Consider the following 20,082-nt stretch of genomic DNA (forward strand, 5'->3'; position numbering starts at 1 on the left):
CCTGGAATAATTAAATTCTAAAACGCCCAGCATCAAAATATAAAACCGGGGGGATGAAAATCTTGTCCGCGGGACCTCTACAAGATTTATATATTTCCTGGAAATTTTAATTTAAAAACATTGCAAGGTAAAACATTTGAATCATTTGGAACGTTAAAGGGATGATATTTCTTCCCCGTATTTTGTTATACTTGTAAACGTGTAACGTTTAATTTAAACTTTCAGAAATGAGGGAAAATTTGAATTTTTAGTAGGAGAGAAAACGTTATTTTATTGTTTAGAAACGTTGAATTTATACAACTGTAGGTTGGGTTAAAACTAAAAACTACCCAAAAACTACCTCTAAAAAATAAAAAATTTGTCTTGAAATACATTTGAAACTAGAACTAGTATTTGAAATTATTACTTTTAGTTTAGCATTAAGAAACTTCTGTTATAGTATTTTTTTAAGCCTCTATGTAAACAATTCCTTCACCAAAAGTCTAGAATTTGTGAATGAATGTTATCGAATGCTTCTTTTGGTCTTCAATTATAAATTAATTCTAATCAGTTTCTTTTTGGTGTAAAAGTTGTATTACTTTATCCTGCTGTAATTAAAATGTAAATCACTGTGAGTTTTATGTTAGAAATAAATAGAGTTTCCTAGTTTTGCTTGTGCTGCCCTCTGTCGAGTAAAGACCCAAAGATACTGTGTCCTTTTTCGTCTTTAACAGGTAAAAGACAAGATGCACAGAGGGCGCGTCACGTTTTGACATTATTTTTTACTCCAAGAATTGATTAGAAAACCATAAAACAATGCCTAATAAGTGAACTGTAATCAAAAACATGCTGGTAAGTTGTGTGTTTTAAATCAAAAAAATAATTATACCGTTTTTTACCAAACTGTCCCAAGTAAACGCCACGGTTCCGGGATCTTCTGGCGTACAACTGGCAACATCGCCAGAGATCTAGTTTTCAGTTGGTGGCGTTTCGTTGCGCAACTGTCGACTCTCGAATTATTAAAAAAATAAATAAATAAAGAATTTAATTGAAGTGTAACAAGTTTCCGAGGAATTGTGATTGACTTGGATTATTGTTCGATTGTGTACAGGGCTGGATATGGCCGTTGGCAACCGATGAAACCCTCCAAAATGTGGTGCTGCATCAGCTGGAGGCCATTTTGTTTATAGTAGTGACATAAAAATGGAAATAGACTTTTTTCACCCCGGTCTCGTTTACGTTTTCAACTGATAATTTAAGGCAAACATGTTAAATTTGCCCTGACAGGTTAGTGCTCCTTTAAACCTAGTTACATTTTGGGCACTGTCCAAATTAAGAACCTAAACAGTTGATAAATATCTTGCAGAGTTCACTGGCAATATGGCGCATGCATTTTAATACTTTTAGCGCCAATTTTAAAATTATTGCTAGAACACTGTTAATATTTTTCACAACACCATTCTAGGCAATTTATTATGCCAGTGATTAATAACAATATACAGAAAATTTCATGAGATTTGACAGAAATTTGCTATCAATGCATCAACAATGCAATAGGAACCACTTATAAAATAGCAAATAACTGAAAAACTTATCAGTATAGTTGCTCATCAATCAAGTACAGTGTGGTTTAATGTGGAATTTACGTATTTAGCTTGTTGTAAGTCACAGGTCTTTAGAGTAATTAGGTAATAAATCTGAAATAAATAGAATTGTATGTAAATGTGCCTTGTTGCCAAACTGACATAGAAGTCACTGTCAGATCACTTAACCTAAAAATTTGTTGGTAAAACTTATTTTCATTTATTAATGTTTTGTGAATAATAAATTAGATGCTCTACCTAGCTTTTTAAATAAAAGATGTTTGTATTATGACACTCGCTTTAAGGTGTTATTTACCATGTTAAAGTAAGGTTCACAGGAGTGATTTGCTGTACACTTTAGCATGAGTATGTTTTTTGTCCATAAGTACCATTTAGAAACCTGCAATAACCACTTTTTGGTTCACATTAAATTTAACAGCATTTCAAGTAGCCAGCATTGTGGTAAGGTAAATCCAGAGAAGGCTTTACCATAAGTAATGTCCAGTCTAGTTAACAACCAAGGTAAACTTATTGAGAATTTGAATAAACTTTGTATTATATTATGTGTAAGAAGTTAGCTAAAGTTCAAAGGTATATGCTTCATTTCATGTAGGTGTCAGGATACTGCAAAATTGGATCCTAACCTAATCAGTTAACACTTGCTGTTTTAGGAATAGTATAATAGGCACATACATAATACTGTGTGTTTTGTTTTTTCTAGAATGGCAGGTAATGATGGCGCCACAACTGAGCTTTTCACAGGGTGGTCGTCAGTTGTCCACCAGCCTGAAGATGAACCTGAAGAATCTGAATTGCCCTCCACAGTGGATATCGGCGCTCTTAGTGCCGAACCGGCTGTCCCTAATCTTACCCAGAACAATGCTGAGTCTGACTCAGAGAGTGAGGACTCTGATGGAGATTCTAGTGTAAGTTCTTTGAATTTACTGTTCTATATTTAAGTGTTGTTAACTCTGATGATTTTTTGCAGAACTCTGATGGTAGTGAGGCATCACAAGACTCATGTTCACACAGTGACAGCTCAGACAGTGACAGTTCATCAAGTTCACAAGACTCATCCTCTAGTTCTCCTACGCCCGAGTTTTCGGTGACAAACAATCAAACTAATGGATTGCGTCTGACTTTAACATCAGTGAGGAAAAGCAACAGCAGTCCCGTAAATGTAATAAACAAACGAAATAATGAGGAGAATTCGTCTAAAAACGTGGTTAAAAAGAAAGATCGGCGAAAGAGCAGTAGCAGTAGTAGTTCAAATTGTTCAAGTGACTCTAGTGATGACAGTGACGATTCAGATGACAAAACACGTAACAGTAAAGCTTCCCAGAAACCAGTGGTTAGTGCAGTTAAAAGAAACACTGCCATTCCTCCAAAACCTAAAGTTGTTAAGTCAGATGCATCTACAAGAAACAGCAAGGAAGCTGAAAAACCTAAACAAATTCCTTTGCCTATAAAAAGTCGCCCTTCACTACAAAAAGAGGGTTCAGTATCGAAAGTAAAACTATCATCTAGTAGCAGCAGTATTAGCAGCAGTTCAAAAGAGAAAACGACAGTAAATAAAGACATAGAAATACAAAAAACTAGATATCAGCTTTCTAAGTTGGATAACACTAAAAACAGCAACACATCACAAGTAAAACAAAGAGTCTCCAGCAACACAAGTAATCTCATCACCAATTCGAATACAGCCAAGGAACAAACTAAAGAACAGCTACTGCTACCCAAACTGCGCAGCAGTAACAGCATCACCTATACCACTTCAGGAAAAGACAGAGATAGTCAAGTAATAGGGAAGCTTCGTACAAGAGACAGAGAGCATCGAAATTTAAGGGAGGTGAAAGATTCCGAAACAAAAGACTCCAAGACGTCAGATAGTTGTTACTCCAGTTCAAGCAATTTAAATGGAAATTCAAGGGGTAAAGACCAGGAAAGTGGCGCTGGAAGCCACAAGTTGGGAGAGGACACGCTGGCTAAGGAGGTTGAGCTTAAGGGAGGCAAGGTGATGGAGGGGAAATCTGCTAAGAGGAAGATGAAGTTAAGGAAAAAATCCAAAAAGGTTAGTTCATGTTTTTTTTTTTTGATTAATGTTTTGATCGGGTTTTAACTGTTTTATGAGAAATTTAGGTTTTGCTTTAAATATTATGAAACAGTTGGATAGATTTTTTTTTTTTACTTAACTAAAGAAACTTGACAAATAGGAAAGATGTGTGAGCAAACCCAAATTACAACATGAATAATGAGAATGATTAATAAGAGGGCAATTAAATTTATGATGGATGTTGGGAACAATCTTATAAGTAGTTGAAAAAGGCGCCAGTTTTTGTATAAATTCGTCTGAGGCTGTCACGTTAGTCATGTTTGTTTCTTGGACCGATTTTATTTTCGTATTGTCTATATTTACGTAGTTTTAGCAAATTGGCGAAAATTCCCGGCCGTTATCGCAAAACATCAGTTTCATGTTAAAAATAGCCAGTGGAGCCGTCCTTGAAGCGAATCAACCCAACGGATTGCCGAGAGAGTAGTTAGTACATAATTATTTAATGTAAATCCGGTTAACCATGCCGGCATTCATTTGTTTGTTGGTGTGCGTTAGTCGTTTGTTTCGTTGGGCGGTCCGATCCGCGACTTGGTGTTAAGTGAGACGCGCGGATGATATGTCTATTATAGCGGTATGTTGTAAAATCACTCAAGTGTCCCAGATTGTATTGAGGATGGTGGTTAAATTTAGTGACTGACCGCGTACCTTTGACACAAACAAAAGTGTTTTTCGTGTAGCCGGTCAATAATTTGTGGTTTAACGTTTCAACTTACAAATAGTCTGGAAGTATTGCGTGACAGAGTGGCGCATTAAAAAGAAGGTGGTGAATGAATTAACAGCCTTCTTTCGTATAATGTAAACACGCAAATAAGAGGGATAGTTTAGCCGGTGGTGTTTTCTAAAGGTGATTCATTGGGCATGAATAATATTTAAAAAGGGGAGAACCGACTAGACACGTTTCTTGTTATAGGGTCAAAACGTTACTATGTTCACTTATTAGTTGTTCTTTGCCCTAGCCACAAAAAATCGCATGGCGATAACAGGATAATAAAAACTCTAGTGGTGTGAACTATGGTGAGACTTTTCGAGGACTTAGTTTCGAATTGCTCGGGTTGTGGCTACGAGCAGGGTATCTGGGAATACGTCAGTGATTTAGTGAAGAACTATGCATCTCAGGATAGTGAACCACAAGCTAGCGGAGCAGGATCCCAAGATGAGTTTGAGGACGAAGGATACGGAGAGAACGTCGTTTATTGCAAGGTGCCTATATTTCTCCTTGTTGGGCGTCAAAACCACTTATCAAAGTATGCGATGTAAAAACAGGAAACCCGACCTGTATCATTTAAAGCGCTAAAAACAAAACGGCGTCCCTTAAGTAACCAGAATTAATTTATTCCGTCGGTTGATCTCTCGTTGAAGTCAAGGTCAGCAGGTCTGTTGCTTCTGCCACTGCCAAGATGGATGTCTCGGTCAATTGGGTAGCTTTTTAAACACTGATATTACTACTTTGTTCGCGATGTTTTAATTGAATGCTTAAATCATTTGCCAGGTCCTCTACCTGATGCTCGATGACTGGTAGAATTAATAATAATTTGTTCAGGTGGTCGGGTGTCAATAGTCTTAAATTAGCCAAATACCATTTACTTTTTATTAATACGGAAATACTTTGGCACTGAGGTGAAAGATTGGAGACTCGTACATTAAAAAATTAAGTTAACTTCTAGCTACATTCAACTGATAGTAAAACGAATATTTCCAGCTCCACTTTATCGATTTAGGTCGTTCATTGGTTCATACGTTAATTGTTCGTTTTTTTTTTGTTCTGGGTTGGATTGGCCCTCGTGTATGTCGAGGTAAACAACCTTTGTCATCGATTTCAATGAGAAAGGAAATCTCGCGAGTATTTCGCAATATGCCAATAAGCTACCACTTTGTCGATCTCAATAATGAATGGTATTTTCAGTCGAAAGCAAGTCCAACATAAATTATTTGCAATAAAATAAATGCAACGATTTTAGCTGGCGCATGAACAACAACACGTTCATATTATATTAGATCATGCTTGGTTTTTTTAAAAACTGCTACTTAAATGCCAGAAATAATTGCATGTGTGTATGAACTTATTGTTGCCTTATTATAGGTATGTAATAATAATTTTACAGAAATTACAACTACAATATTCAGTTAATGGGGACGAAAAGAAAATTGTAATTTCGCTCAAAAATTCCTCGTTTATTCACCTTCTTGTTGAACATTTGCTATTGCCAAAGCTTTTTTAACCGATTCTTTTAATGTTAGAACGGGTCATTGATTTGCTACAAGGTTACTACTATTCTTTTCAATAATGGAGCTAATCTATCAGTTAATCTTGGTGTACGTTTTTCCCAAGTCGTTGAAGTGATAGGGAATCTCGTTTTGGCCTCCGGGCTTGTAAATAATTTGATCACTCCGGAACGCCGAAAGAGGACTCGTTTTTTGCTTTACATAATACTCGGCCAATACCCCTTGTTGGTTGAGTTTTCAAGTGTATTGACTTCATTTTTTTATATTCTAGTTGGTTTATTACATTTTATTTTGTCAGAAAATATACTAAGCCATTACCACACCATCACAGCAAATAATTTGTTTTATTTAACACACTTGTTCATTTTTATACACAAATTTCTGCCAGATGTTGCAGTTGCCACTTTATATTCACTAAAAGACTGCTTCATTTTTTAGTCGATGGAATAAAAGCAGACTGTGTTGTTTTTCCTTTGCAATCCTGGTTTTTTTTTTAGGTAAGTGGCAAGCCCTTTTTTGCTTTTCTCAGAGTACTACAAAATCCCAATCGGTCACGCTTTTAAAGTTCTCCTTGATGCCTTTTATCTATCTTTGCATAATGAAATGGTCACACCTGGCCTCCGAAACATAAAGCGTCGTAAATCAAGTAGGGCAACCGGTCGTTTATGAGGATCGACCCTGTTCTTTTTTAAGGTGTATTTTTTGGAAACAATTTGGTGTGTTTAGTTGGGAATATTTGTTTCTTTGATAATTCTCATTTTCACATGTAATACACATGTGGTTATGCTTCTCTGAATATGCCGCCAAAAATAATAAATGAGCAAGTTGCTTCCCCCAGTGGTTAAGTCGATGCTCGTTTTTCTTTGTTGTTACGCTAAATAATTTCTAGTAACAATTTCTAACAAAACGATAGAATAACGACAGTGTAACTTGATTACCACTGGCGCAAACTGGCCTCAAACGCTTCACCCTTTTTTTAGGACCCACAATCCGAATTTTGTCGGTCGGGCGTCCCGTAGGGCGCCCCTTCTCCCTTCCGTTTAGTGTGCCCTTGCGCATTTCCAATGACGTAACGCCATCAAACATCCACGCTTATCTGTTGTGACGACAACAAATTCGGTGTGCTTAGTTTCTTTTGCAAAAAAATCAAACACGCGTTTTAAATTATCAATTTGTTAAACACAGTGAAGGGGTTTGTGTCCTGTAATTAGGGACTAGCAAATTATCGACCGGAAATACCATTTTTTAGCTTTGAAGGGGGTTTTCCCGCGTTTAATTTACTTGGAATAGGGTGCATCCTAAATTATTGTGCATTTTGGCGTTTTCACGGTGTGTCAGTGAATTGTGTAAGATATGTCGCTGCAAAGCAGTTGGGATCATACTATCATAGGGGACTTGAAAGTTTTAACCGTTATTTTAGATAAGGTTTGTTGATATAGTTGTGGTAGCTTCTGATAATTCATCAGTTGTGCTTTTTTACGCTTTAAATTTAGTCATTACGTCTTTAAGGTTTATTAGTTAGCCCATTTGTAACATGAAGAAATTTAGTAAGGCTTCTGTTGTAAGGTTTCATTACTTGAAAGTAATAACCAGATTGTGGTAAGATGATTTTTGTTAACGTTGTGTTTGCTTTTAATGAAACACCCAATAATTAATACCTTAAAACCTTATTCCGAGAATAAGATAGATATCTAATATGGAAACAGCAAAAATTAGAATGAAAACTACTAATATTACTGCTTTTTTGTATTGCATCATTTATATGTCCCTAATACTTTAAGTAAATAGTCACAAAAATTGTCAGTTAAATTTGCGAGAACTTAGAAACAATTTACGCAATTTCTTCTTAGTTTCGTTTTCCATATGGATTGCCCTGCATTACGATCATCCATTACTACTTATTTATAACTTGACAGGCCATATTAATTTTCTGAGTAGGGATTTATGACAATATTTTGATTACAGATGGCATCACTCCCATTGTCTCGAAGCTCAACCTACTCAAGCTCCGACACAGATTCCTCAGACGATTTACTTCCGGCTTCGTGCAGCCTCCAAGAAATCCGCCAGGAAGATTTGGCAGCAATTTTGCCCGATCAAAGCGAGTGCAACGACTTTAACGATTTTGACCAAAATCACAAGGTAAGTTTGCGGTTTTTTAAAAACCAATTTAGTTGCAGTGTTGGTTTTTTAAGGACTCGCCGGAAACCGGAGATTTGTCGGGATCCGACATGGAACTCCCCCAGCAGGCTATCAACAACCTGATACAAAGAACCACAGAGTCTTCTAGTGATGGAGAAAGTCATCAGTTGCCCAATCCACAAACTTTGTTTGCCAATAGTTTGCTGCAGCAGTTTGTGCCTAATAATCCATTGTTGAGCCCGCAGGGTGATACTGCGGCGTCTTCAGTAAACGACAGTTTAAGTCCCTCAAAGTCATTAAATACTAGTTCTGGCAGTGCTGGAAGCTGTCAGACCAATACTCTGGTTGGAAGTAGCAAAAACTCTGACGATAAACATCAAAATGACTCTAAAGGACTTTTAACAATTGAAGTGAGTGGAGTAAAGAGAGGCAGAGGTAGACCTAAACGGGTAACCAGAGAAAGACAATTGAGAAATGAAGAAAACTTGAGAGTTTTAAAGGCAGATAAAAGTATCCAAGATTTTTGTGGGGCTCCTAATGTGAGCCCAGACTCCGGTATTCAAAACAGCCCTGACCATTCATCAAGTCCTGAGCCCTCTATCTCTCCCAATCTTCGTTTGAGGCAGCTGCCACAAAACAGAGACGACTTGAAGAAAACGACAGGGAAATCCAGGGAGCAACGCCACTCTGAACGCATTCAGTCACTGGAAAAACAAACCAAAAGTGTGTCACAAGATCGAGAAGAACGTCAGTCTCGTAGAACCAGAAAGCTAGAATCGCAAAGTAGAAACTCCTCACAAGAAAACTCGACGTCGTCCAGACGCAGAACAGTGCAAGAAAAAGTTAATAATGCAGTCAAAACTACCATTAAAGAGCAAACATCCAGCAGGAATTCCTCAAAGGAAAAACCGTCAAGTAAATTCGCTGATAATGCTAAAGAGTCCAGTGTTAGTAGGATCCCAGTGACTTCGAATCAGTTTGATAGGTTGTTGTACGGAAAAGGAGATAGAGTGTTGTATCCTCCTAGACGTAAAGTGGGTAGACCTCCGAATGTTCGACGACCTGGAAGGCCTCCAAAGAATAAGAATGAAAGTGTAGAAACCACAAAAACGACAGCTCAGAGAGCTTCATTATCAGTCATAAAGGGTAAGTGTCTTACAATAATTATTATTTGTTTGCTAGAAATGACGGATAAATGAAAAATAGGGATATTTTGCATCAAATCATTTAAAATAGTGTATCAGTAAATGGTAAAACCAACGATTTAAACAACTCTGTGCCTACTTTTTTTATTGCTAGGTACAGTGTGGAACTCAATCCACTGTTTACAACAAATAAACAAAGAAAAATGTTGGTGTTTCTTCAACACTTCATTAATCTGTTTTATTATTTGTACGCGTTTGTGTGCTAGGAACTAGGACTGTAATTACTGATATCTCATTTATATGCAGTTATTTAATGATCCTTTGTGGCAAAATTAATAATTACAATATAAATTGACAATTATTGGATGGAGTATCATGTGTAAGTGTATAGAATATTAATGTCCCAGCAGATGCTGCGCGTACAAGCAAGATTACTCATTTATTGTTGCCTATATTCCAGATTAAATTACTAAATAATATAATTTTTTTTGATATGCAATTGCAGGAAAATCAAATAGGAAAAGAATGCAATCGGTCAGCAATACCAAACCGCTGAGCACCAAAAGCATCACATTGAAAGTACCAAAAATTTTACACTCAAAACATAAGCACAAGCACAAGAAACGCAAATTCAAAATTTTGAAACCTGTCGTGTGTTCTGACCCGAAAATCAACCAGGAAATTGAGAAGCTAATCGGTGATTTTGTTAAGTATTGCGTGATCACTGCGAAACAGCCCAAAGTAGTGCCGGAACAAATTTTAAAAACTCTTAAAAAGGTCAGCAAGAAACGTCGGAACACTGACTACATGGAAAAGAAGAAAAAGAAACAGAGCGTCAGCACAACGATGAAGGTTAGTTATTTTTGGGGTTGTAGTTGAGTTTTAACTAAAAAATGTTATGTTTAGGTTACAAATTCAAATGAGCAACGTTTACCGTTGAAAAAACGGCATTATCATTTGATGAGCAACAATGTTGAGGGACACAAAGCGGAAGCAGAAAAAGCCCAGGTTGTTGAAGCGGTAAAAATAGACGAAGAGAAGCCTAAACATGAAAAGAAAGACAAAACGGTTGAAAAAGAGAACAAAGTGCAAGCCAAATGTCACACTCCTGCCCCCAAGAGTCAATTAAATAACAACGTATATGATGTAAAGGTAAGTGTTTTAATTGATGTGAGTTCCTCTTAAAGGTTATCGACTAATTTGACTAACAGTGCGAGAAAACGGAGAGCGAATCAAGTTCACACATTGACGAATCTATCGAAGCGTGTATCACTAAGTTCTCCGACAAAAAACTTCCAAAAACTGAAGAAACTTCACCGGAAAATAGGGCTGTACCGACCACACCCAAGAAACGTCACAGATTGGAAAATCTAAGTGCTGAAGGTGATGTGGTAGCGGTCGAAACTCCGGAAGTGCCAGAAATCAAACAAGAAGCGACCTGCGTCAGCGTGGAAGAGGATTGTGATAAAGCAAATTCTGGCGTAACTGTGCAATCGTACATTAACGAACTGAAGATAAAGCGCACCTTGTTGAACAACGAGAAATCTCCAGAACGGAGCGACAAGGACGCTGACCGGAAAGAAGAGGAGCCAAAAATAAAAAACGAAACCACGACGACAGTTTTGGAAGTAAGACTTCGTCGTGGTGACTGCCTGGATGTAAAATCGCGTTTACAGGTGCCGAAAACGGTACCAGTTTCGCCGGAAAGTACCAAGAAGAAAGTACGCAAAAGACGACCGATTAACCGAACCGGCTTTCCGACGGTGAAGAAGAAAAAGAAGAAAATTGTTCTTAATGAAGCTACTAACGTCAGCGTGGACGAAGGGCTTAACAGCCTGATCTGTGATAGGGTACCCAAGGAAGGTGTGTGTGTGACCTATTATGTTAAATTGTTCTTATTTAGAAGAATTTTAAACTATTTAGGTGAAGAAGTTAAAGAGTTTTTGGAACGTAGCAGCACGAACAATTCGATGCAGGACTTGACCACTATCAACTCGGAAAATCTACCGCCTTCTGACGATGCTATTAGTGAATGTGAGAGTTTGCCTTTACACGAACGGATTGATTTCGAACCAGATGGTTGCAGCAGGTATGTGAGATTTCGAAACGGTTAAATTTGATTGGTTTAAAAATTGAGTGTGTTCTGTTCAGTCGTAGCGAAAGTGTGGCTTCTAGAACCAGATCGGAAGTGGGAGATAATGAAACTTTGTCGTTGTTGGAATCTTCGATAGAACGATTGCGGTCTAGGTTGGACCAAAAAAAAAGGAAGAGGAGTCTTGATTTCAAAGCTATTCCAGGTTAGTGTCGTAATATTTCAAAGTTAACTAAACTGGTGGTCAGTTTGGTATTACTCTTCATGTTAAGTATCTAAATAATTTAGACACTTTAGTGAATTTTAAACTCTTAGCTACAGAATCTACAAACTCATACCCGAAAAGAAGAAGACGTGAAAATTCTCCAGCTAGCAGCATCGAACCATTAGAAAACCGATTACGAGATAGCACTAGCGTTTCCAGTGATGAACTCTCAAAGAAAAATACCAAAAAAGTTCCGCGTTGGCGTAAAAAGTATTTGGTTGCCGGATTGTTTTCAGATTACTACAAGGAGAACAAGTGAGTAATCTTGGTATATTTTGAGCAAGCGCGAACATAAAAATGCACTTACAGCCGGCAAGACAGCTCGAAATCGGTTAGAAATTTGGTGTACAATGCAGAGGAGCACCCCTTCGGTTTATTGCCGCCTCCTTCTCATTGTGGAAAGTATTTGCGAAGTCGGAAAATGGATTTTCAATTGCCTTATGATCTATGGTGGCAGCACACGCACTCCCAGTTACCTGGAAGAGATTCAGTTCCATCTTGGAATTACAAGTAAAATTAGCCAATCTGCTTGATATTTCAGTTTTACATATTTTAAATATTCCTTAAAGAAAAATTCGTACAAACATCTACAACGTCAAGTCTAATGGAGGAGCCTGTGAACCTCAATCTTGCAACTGTAAAGCATCTTCGAATTGCGGAGATGATTGTATCAATCGATTGGTATATGCCGAATGTCCACCGTCGCATCGATGTCTGAACCAAAAGATTCAAAAGCACGACTGGGCGTCTGGCATAGAGAAATTTATGACTGAAGATAAAGGTCAGCATTCCAGGTTATAGTTCAGTTATTGTGATGTTAACAGTGATGGTTAGGTTGGGGAGTTAGGACGAAGGAGCCAATTAAACAGGGCGAATTCATCTTGGAGTACGTTGGGGAAGTGGTGTCGGATCAGGAGTTTAAAGAGCGGATGAACAGCATTTATGTGAACGATACTCATCATTACTGTTTGCATTTGGAAAGCGGTTTGGTGATCGACGGCCACCGAATGGGCAGTTATGGACGATTTGTCAATCATTCGTGTCAACCGAATTGTGAAATGCAGAAGGTAAGCGATTTGTTTATTGTTTTTTGTCATTCATAACATTTTAATTGAATTCCAGTGGAGTGTCAATGGCCAATTCAGAATGGCACTGTTTGCTCTAAGAGACATCCGACCTTTTGAAGAACTGTCGTACGACTACAACTTTTCTTTGTTTAACCCCGCCGAAGGCCAACCATGTAAATGCGGGAGCGAACAGTGTAGAGGCGTTATAGGTTCGTGTCTATTTCACTTCAAATTTAGTTCAAATAACTATACCTAAAATTTAGGAGGAAAGACTCAAAGGATACGACAATTACCCGAATCCACAGTGCCTAAAGTGGCAGGCAGGGTCGGTCGTCCCCGCAAAACCGAGGCCAAAAAGAAACCGACCGTCTCCAAAGACTGCAGCACTTCAACCACCAACGTACCCCTTCAACAACCCATAGTCCCGCAAATTCAAGTGAAACCGATGAGCCATCAGCAGAAATGTTTTATCTTGGAGCATCACTGCTTTTTGCTTAGAAACCTTACCAAGGTGATACTAGAAACACTAGATGATTTCTTATACTGTATTTAATATTGTAATTAGGTGCGTAAAGTCCGTGACCGATCTCAAAGCATTACTTCAAACCCATCACCTCAACAAACGGCAACACCGACCGATACTAGTGCGTTTATGAGCCAGCTCAACGCACTCCAAAAACCTAGGAACATGAAAACTCGTAAAACCGCTCAAGCTGAAGAAGATCCTCAGTTGAACAAAACAATTAAACTGGCAGCTGTGTTGAAGGACATTTTGACGGAGATTAATCAGCTTAAAGGTAACAGTTGTACTTTTTTGCTGAGTTTATCATTACTCTGGGCGTTTTATAGGAGAGAAAGACGAACTGTTAAGCAGCCAACTGCAGCAATTACCGGCTAAACGAAAGGTGCCCGAATTTTATCAGCGCGTTCAAGACCCCATAGATTTGGCTACGATCGAGCAAAATGTGGCCACCGGCGTTTATAAAACTCCAGAAGCTTTTGATGAAGATATGTCCAAGCTATTTGCAGGTAAATAAATATTATAAAAGTACTTTTTTAAAACTGTCAGTGAAATATAAATCGTTTCTACAGGTTTCTCTAAATTTTACGGTCGCACCACCGACATAGGAATTGTCACCATTAAACTCAAAAAGTGTTACACCGACATAAAACAGAAAAAACTGGCTCAATTCCAGAGCGTTTTGGGTTCAAAACCACCTACCACTTTTGTTAAAAATAAAAAGAAAACTGAGGACGAGGAAGACATTATTAGGTGCATTTGCGGTATTCCTAGAGATGAAGGATTGATGATACAGTGCGAACGTTGCATGGTTTGGCAGCATATTGAATGCGTTAAAGTTGAGGCTTCAGTTGCTAGTTATCACTGTGAAGTTTGCATGCCTCGACCGGTGGATTATGAAATTCCTATGGATGATTTCACTGAACACGGTCACAGGTAATATTTTTTATAATCCACTCAAAATCTGCAAAGTGTGGGTTTTTAGGTACTACATGACATTAATGCGGGGTGACTTGCAACTGCGTCAAGGCGATACAGTGTACGTTTTGCGTGATATCCCAATTCCTGGCACTGACAAAAAACACACCTACGAAACCATCGGAAAAATCGACTATTCCGAACTAGACATATTCCGGATAGAACGGCTTTGGAAGGATAAGGATACGGGAAAAAGATTCGCTTACGGACATCACTATTTAAGACCACACGAAACATTTCACGAACCGACTAGAAAGTATGTTTTTGTCATGATGTTTGATACCAAAAGGTGATTAATGTCGGCGCAGGTTTTTCCATAATGAAGTGATGAGGGTGCCTCTCTACGAGGCTGTTCCTGTAGAGCTGATAATGGAGCATTGTTGGGTGATGGATATTAACACGTTCTGTAAAGGACGACCGGTTGATGCTAAGGAAGAACACGTCTACATTTGCGAGAATCGAGTTGATAAAGGGGCCAAAATGTTTAGTAAAGTTTCGAAAAGCAAGGTAAGTAATCTTTTTCTTTATGTCAATTACATCAGTCATATTAGAATCCCAAGTTTTAGTTATTATTGTAATATTGCAATATAGAATAAATACAATCTTTGGATTTTCTTACCTTAGAAATATTTTGCTAATACTGTAGTTTTGTTATAATGTTTGCAAAATGCATCGATTGTTTATAATGTCTATTTTCAAAAGTACAGGGTGGGCTAATAAGCGGTGCAAGCGGCTGTTTTTCAGGAAAAAAAACTTTGCTTTTTGCAATTTAGAGAATGGCTAATCATAGAGACTTTGTCTTTTTCGGCAAAATCATTTCTTATTCTGTAAGTGTTGCATTGGTGCATCAAATTTATTGGTACTGTTTTCTATTACCTATTTCATAAAAGGTTCGTTCCAACCGAGAGTAATATCTAGTAATATTGCTGAAAGGCATGCGCATGTCTAAAAAACTGTTCCAACCAGCTACAAAATGCTGATTTAGAACCAATGATTATCGACAGTTTGTCGTCCCAACCTGAGTTAGAGAGACTGAAATTATTACTTGAACGATTCCATCTCAAGAGCCAGAACCGACAGTTAGACGCATGCGTATTGATCAATTCAGTTTGGTCAAAGCAAAATCGAAATTATCATCATCTGAAGAATCCATTTGGAAACCCACCCAATCCTCTATATAATATTCTAGTCTTATATTATACAAAATTGACAAAATATAAAAATGCAACACCAATGGCAGTTTTAAGTTATTTTGATGTTTTGAATATCAAAATATAGCTGGCAACATTGTAAAGGCAAAGTGAGTGAGTCACGTGACCATAAAAAAAGTAGTTTGAGCTGTGAAAATTTACAAAATTCGATTTAGACATTAGTAAAAGTTGTAATGATAAAATACATGCTACGTGATGGGGCCAAGTGACAACAGTCACGTGACCACAAAAAGGTAGCCTGAATTACAAAAATGTTCAAAATCCGATTTAAGCGGTTATGAAGGCAAAAATTATTGTAAAACACTCAACCAATAAATGGTAATTTTTGAGCTGGCACCTCTGTACAGGCAAAGTGACACTACAGTTAAAAACAATCACATGACCATAAACATGTAGTTTGAACTGAAGAAATTCGCTAAATCTAATTTAGGCAATTGGAAAAGCTGAAACAGTAAAATATACGATACGTGAAGAAAAAATCCAATTTTTGAGCTGGCAACATTGTAAAGGCAAAGTGGGACTGGTCAAAAACACAGTCACGTGACCATAAAAAAATAATTTAAGTTGTAAAAATTATTTAAATGAAAATTTGACAGTGGGAAAAGTTTGAATCGTACAATACATGTCAGGTCACGTGACCATAAAAATATAAATTCAACTTAAAAAATGTGCAAAATTCGGCTTTTCGAGGAAAAAATTGTAAAATATAGGTGACGTGACCAAGAATTCTTACATTACTAGTGTTTAACTACCAATAGTTCAGAAAACGTTCGTAATAATTAAGGAATAAATAATAGAAAGCTAAAAGCTCTTTAGTGGTAGATTTAGAAAGCTAAAAATAATTTTTACCAAATTCTCGTGGCCACATTTACTATCTTTTTCTGTTTCTGAGGAACACCCGTTTGTTATATAGCTACTGTTTATTAGCCCACTCTGTACATTTAGCTTAGTTGAAAAACTATAAGCAGATGTTTAAAAAGAACATTTTCTGTGCTGCAGTTTCCGATTTGCACTAAAAGCTTTGCTTTCGATCGTTTTGAAACTCGGCTCAAAATCACCAGGACTTACTGTCCGCACGAAGTAGACCAATCGCTGCTAAAAAATGGCGGCGTTGGCAGGCGGAAAATGGATAAGGATAAAGAGAAACCCACCGCCAAAGAGCCGACTACAACTAGCTCGGGAACGCAAGTGCAATCGACTCTGGGTCCAATTGCAAAAGTAAGTTCTACATTTTGATTACTCAGCAATTATTTTGTAATTAACTTTGTTTTTGTTATTATACAGACTCCAGCTTTACAGAAAGCGAGACTGAACAAAATTCTACTGAATCTCCTTAGTAAAGTACCTACGAAACAAGTGGTAGACGTTTCGTATTTGCTTGAGGGCGGCCGTAGACGTAAAAAACAGGACGCTCTCAAACAATGATAATAATGGCCTTTTATGTTAATTAAACTAGAATTTGTAGATAAAATTGTACAACATTAGATTGATTTCCACTCAAAGACTGGAAATAATCTCATGTTACAAATACACAAGAAATGGATTATGGGTGATATTGCTTATTAACTAACGCTGATATACTTAAAGATTAAAAAAAGTATTTTTATGCCCGTTGTTAATGTTGAGGGAGTCGAAGCGAATGGCGGATATTAGGTACAGAGATATTTTGATTGTTTATATTATATTTGTTTATTGGCGTCAGCAAAGCTTAAAAAGGTAAGTGGGAGCTTTGTAACAATCGCGGTAAAGTTGAGATTGTTTGTGCTAATTATAGCAGCGCGGTCGTGAAATGCTCCAGTTTAAACGGCTAGTCAGTATTGTTGAATGAAGAATTTTCAAGCATTTTATTATTTATTTGTATATACTAAGCGTTTGTTGTATTTTGTAAAAATTGGTTTAGGTTTTGTCATTATCTGGCTTGTTATCGTGGTTTGGTGGTCGATAAGACTACAATGATTTCTGTAACGCAACATAAAATGGTCTTAGTTCCAAATTTTACTGTTTTGGAACTCAAAACCCACTTTGTTTTTTTATCGGCCACGAAACTGTTATCTTTATGATAATATTTTAGAAAAAGAAAACGGTACAAAACTTTCTATTTTACACATTTTACTAATTTTAATTGTCGTTTGCTATTTATTGTAAACATGTTACGTTTAGCACTAACTCCCAGTGTACATAAAGTATACTTTTTACACTCAATTGTATTTATTTTCCTTCTTTTTTGTATAATTTCGCAATGTTTATTTTTGAATCGATCTTGCCTGTTTTAGGATTAAGGTTAGCGTATTGCCACATTACTTCTGTAATATTATTATGATAACATTTAATGTTTATATCACAATTCAAATTAAATTGTTATATTTTTTATATTCGAGTTTTATTTACGTCCAGACGGTATTTTCAGTGAAAAAATATATTTTAGTTTCCAGTGACCTGAAAGATGATAACCCAATTTAATCTAAACCAGCCCCGTTCACAATGTTTAATCAGCATCAACCATACCAACCAGTGTGTTAGCAACCAAGTTAATATGCAAGTTACATTTTTCTAGTTTTTTTACTAGAACTGACGGTAAGTGCAGCTCAAGTTACAAAAGCATAATCAAAAGTGATTAGTAGGTAGGTGAGGACCTACTGATTGTTGAAACACCGAACGGACGAATTCAAGGCAAAATTGAACTTAGCCAATCCTCCAATAGAACTTACTATGCATTTTATAGTGTTCGATATGCGGAACCACCAGTTGGGAATTTAAGATTTCAGGTAAGACTAAAAATGTTACCAAAACGTACCATCCAGTGTGTATTAGTGGACGCTATGAAACATAAACATTTCACAGGCTCCTGTACCAGTCAAACCGTGGTCAACAACGTACAACGCTACATATGAAAAACATATCTGTTTTCAAGTAATGGTTGATACAGAAAATGAAGACGAAGATTGTCTTTTCGTCAATATATTCTCACCCAAAGTAAGTTTGTACATTCTATTTTAGTGTTTTATTTATAAAATCAATTTTAGCCTTTTTTGACCAGCGCTAATTTGCCTGTAATGGTCTATTTACATGGAGGAGGGTTTGTTGAGGGCTCGGGTCAAGTGAAGAACGGTTTTGGACCTGAGTTTTTCATGACTCGCAATGTGGTTTTAGTTACTGTAAATTACAGGCTGGGACCTTTCGGTAAATTACTGCCCCACTGTGAAAAGTGGTGTATTATATAAGTTTTAAGGCTTCTTTTCAACGGGCGATGGGGTTATACCTGGAAATGCTGGTTTGAAAGACGTGCTTCTTGCTTTGAAATGGGTCAACGCAAATATCCAATCATTCGGAGGTGATCCGGGTAAAGTCACTTTGTTCGGATACAGTGCTGGGTCAGCTGCCGCTTCATATCAATTACTTAATCCCTCGGCAAAAGGTACTTTTAACTTATTTGATGTGCAGAGGTCAATGGTGTTTTTAGGGCTGTTTAGAGCTATTATATTGAGAGGTGGTAGCGCTATCAATACATGGGCTTACCAGCGAAACCAAGTGGAGATCACTTACAAAACTGCAGCTTACATAGACCCTAAGTTCAATGAAATGCGTAATTCCACGAATTTACTAGAGTTTTTGCAAATCGCTTCTGCTAAAGATATAGACACAGCTTCTAAATCGTACACTGAAACTCACCAGAAGAGTGGCAATTTACAGCTTCAGCAAGGGTTTTTCTATGCACCCACATTAGAAACTCACAATAACACTCCATTTTTAACTAACCTCCCTTACGACAGTTTTCAGAAGGGCGACTTTATTCAGGTTCCTGCTATAGTCGGTACCAACGCTGAAGAGGCTTTATACATGTATTACTTGAGAGGTTAATATCTTAACTGCTATCGTAAATCTAGTTCTATTATAAATTTTATTTAGATTACTTCAATTCTTCCTTAAAAGATTTCGATAATGATGTGAAGCTTCTGGTACCTAGAGGTTTACATATATCCAACGAACATGATCGTACAACTGTGGGAAAGTTAATTAAAAATTCATATACAGAGAGCAGTTTCTGTGAGAATATTTTAGCTGGAATAAAGGTAAAGAAGAATTTGATAAAATGTAAATTACTGATGGTTGCTTTTTTTTAATGTTGATAGTTCCATTCAGACCAGGATTTTACTAAGTCACTAATTAAAACTGCGCATTTGCTAGCTTCAAAATTGCCCGTGTACTTTTTTGAGTTCACATATCAAGGAGTATTGGGAGACTTTCAGTTTAAGTTTCCAGGTTGGTTATTGCTAATTTAGATAACTGTTTAAAATAATTATAAATAACTCTAGGATCTGGAAACGTAAGCCACGGGGAAGATAATAACTACGTTTTCAACAGAATACTTCACCTTAGTAAGCTGAACAATGCTAACCTGTCTCAATTCAGTCATGACGATGTAATGGTTCATAAAAGGTTTATTAAACTTCTGGTTAATTTTGCTACACACCTGTATGTCTTTTCGGCCAGGGAATATTGTGTACTAATTTTATAACATTTTTCCTTAGTAACCCTACTCCTGAGGATGACAGTTTGTTACAAAACGTGCGATGGCCTCAAGTCACGTCAGATGATTTTAATTATCTGGACATAGGCCGGGATTTGGTGATTAAAAAGGATTTAAAAAAAGATGTATTGCAGTTTTGGGATCAGGTTTACAAGCAATATGGTGTGGGCCCCTTTGAAACTTTTTGACTTTTTATAGTTTACGTGGAATAAACGTGTCTTAAATAAAGTGTTTAC

General features: G+C 37.1%; 2 protein-coding genes across 4 annotated transcripts in view; both read left to right on the top strand.

Moving 5' to 3' along the window:
- LOC145736105 (venom carboxylesterase-6-like) overlaps positions 1-20,074 on the top strand; it is a gene marked incomplete at its 5' end in the record, with an annotated part of 32,632 nt that extends 12,558 nt beyond the window's left edge. Inside the window, 10 exons of the mRNA XM_081990355.1 lie at positions 17,859-17,892; positions 17,940-18,083; positions 18,160-18,291; positions 18,342-18,498; positions 18,548-18,733; positions 18,779-19,171; positions 19,225-19,388; positions 19,449-19,578; positions 19,632-19,791; positions 19,848-20,074. Of these exons, the coding sequence (XP_081846481.1) occupies positions 17,859-17,892; positions 17,940-18,083; positions 18,160-18,291; positions 18,342-18,498; positions 18,548-18,733; positions 18,779-19,171; positions 19,225-19,388; positions 19,449-19,578; positions 19,632-19,791; positions 19,848-20,034 (1,687 nt within the window). The remainder of the gene's footprint in view (positions 1-17,858; positions 17,893-17,939; positions 18,084-18,159; positions 18,292-18,341; positions 18,499-18,547; positions 18,734-18,778; positions 19,172-19,224; positions 19,389-19,448; positions 19,579-19,631; positions 19,792-19,847) is intronic.
- On the top strand, positions 942-17,688 carry LOC145735605 (uncharacterized). 3 transcript variants are annotated; one of them, XM_081989587.1, is made up of 24 exons: positions 943-1,266; positions 2,284-2,488; positions 2,551-3,633; positions 7,864-8,040; positions 8,094-9,186; positions 9,691-10,037; positions 10,092-10,337; positions 10,397-10,813; positions 10,862-11,048; positions 11,109-11,274; positions 11,337-11,482; positions 11,593-11,797; positions 11,852-12,052; positions 12,112-12,323; positions 12,377-12,609; positions 12,665-12,818; positions 12,873-13,120; positions 13,175-13,406; positions 13,459-13,638; positions 13,702-14,065; positions 14,115-14,363; positions 14,416-14,614; positions 16,318-16,536; positions 16,603-17,688. In XM_081989587.1, exons 2-24 carry the CDS (start codon positions 2,285-2,287, stop codon positions 16,741-16,743), a joined length of 6,903 nt encoding a protein of 2,300 aa, XP_081845713.1. In that variant the 5' UTR covers positions 943-1,266; position 2,284; the 3' UTR covers positions 16,744-17,688. The 3 variants fall into 3 exon arrangements, with proteins under 3 accessions (XP_081845714.1, XP_081845713.1, XP_081845711.1); XM_081989585.1 differs by having other exon boundaries at positions 10,397-11,048; XM_081989588.1 differs by lacking the exons at positions 16,318-16,536; positions 16,603-17,688 and adding an exon at positions 16,284-16,309 and having other exon boundaries at positions 942-1,266; positions 10,397-11,048; positions 14,416-14,666.
- Positions 20,075-20,082: the final 8 nt, after the last annotated feature.

Source organism: Ips typographus, linkage group LG11, assembly GCF_016097725.1.
Source record: "Ips typographus isolate SLU linkage group LG11, UJ_Ityp_2.0, whole genome shotgun sequence".
In the NCBI taxonomy this organism is placed as follows: Eukaryota; Metazoa; Arthropoda; class Insecta; order Coleoptera; family Curculionidae; genus Ips; species Ips typographus.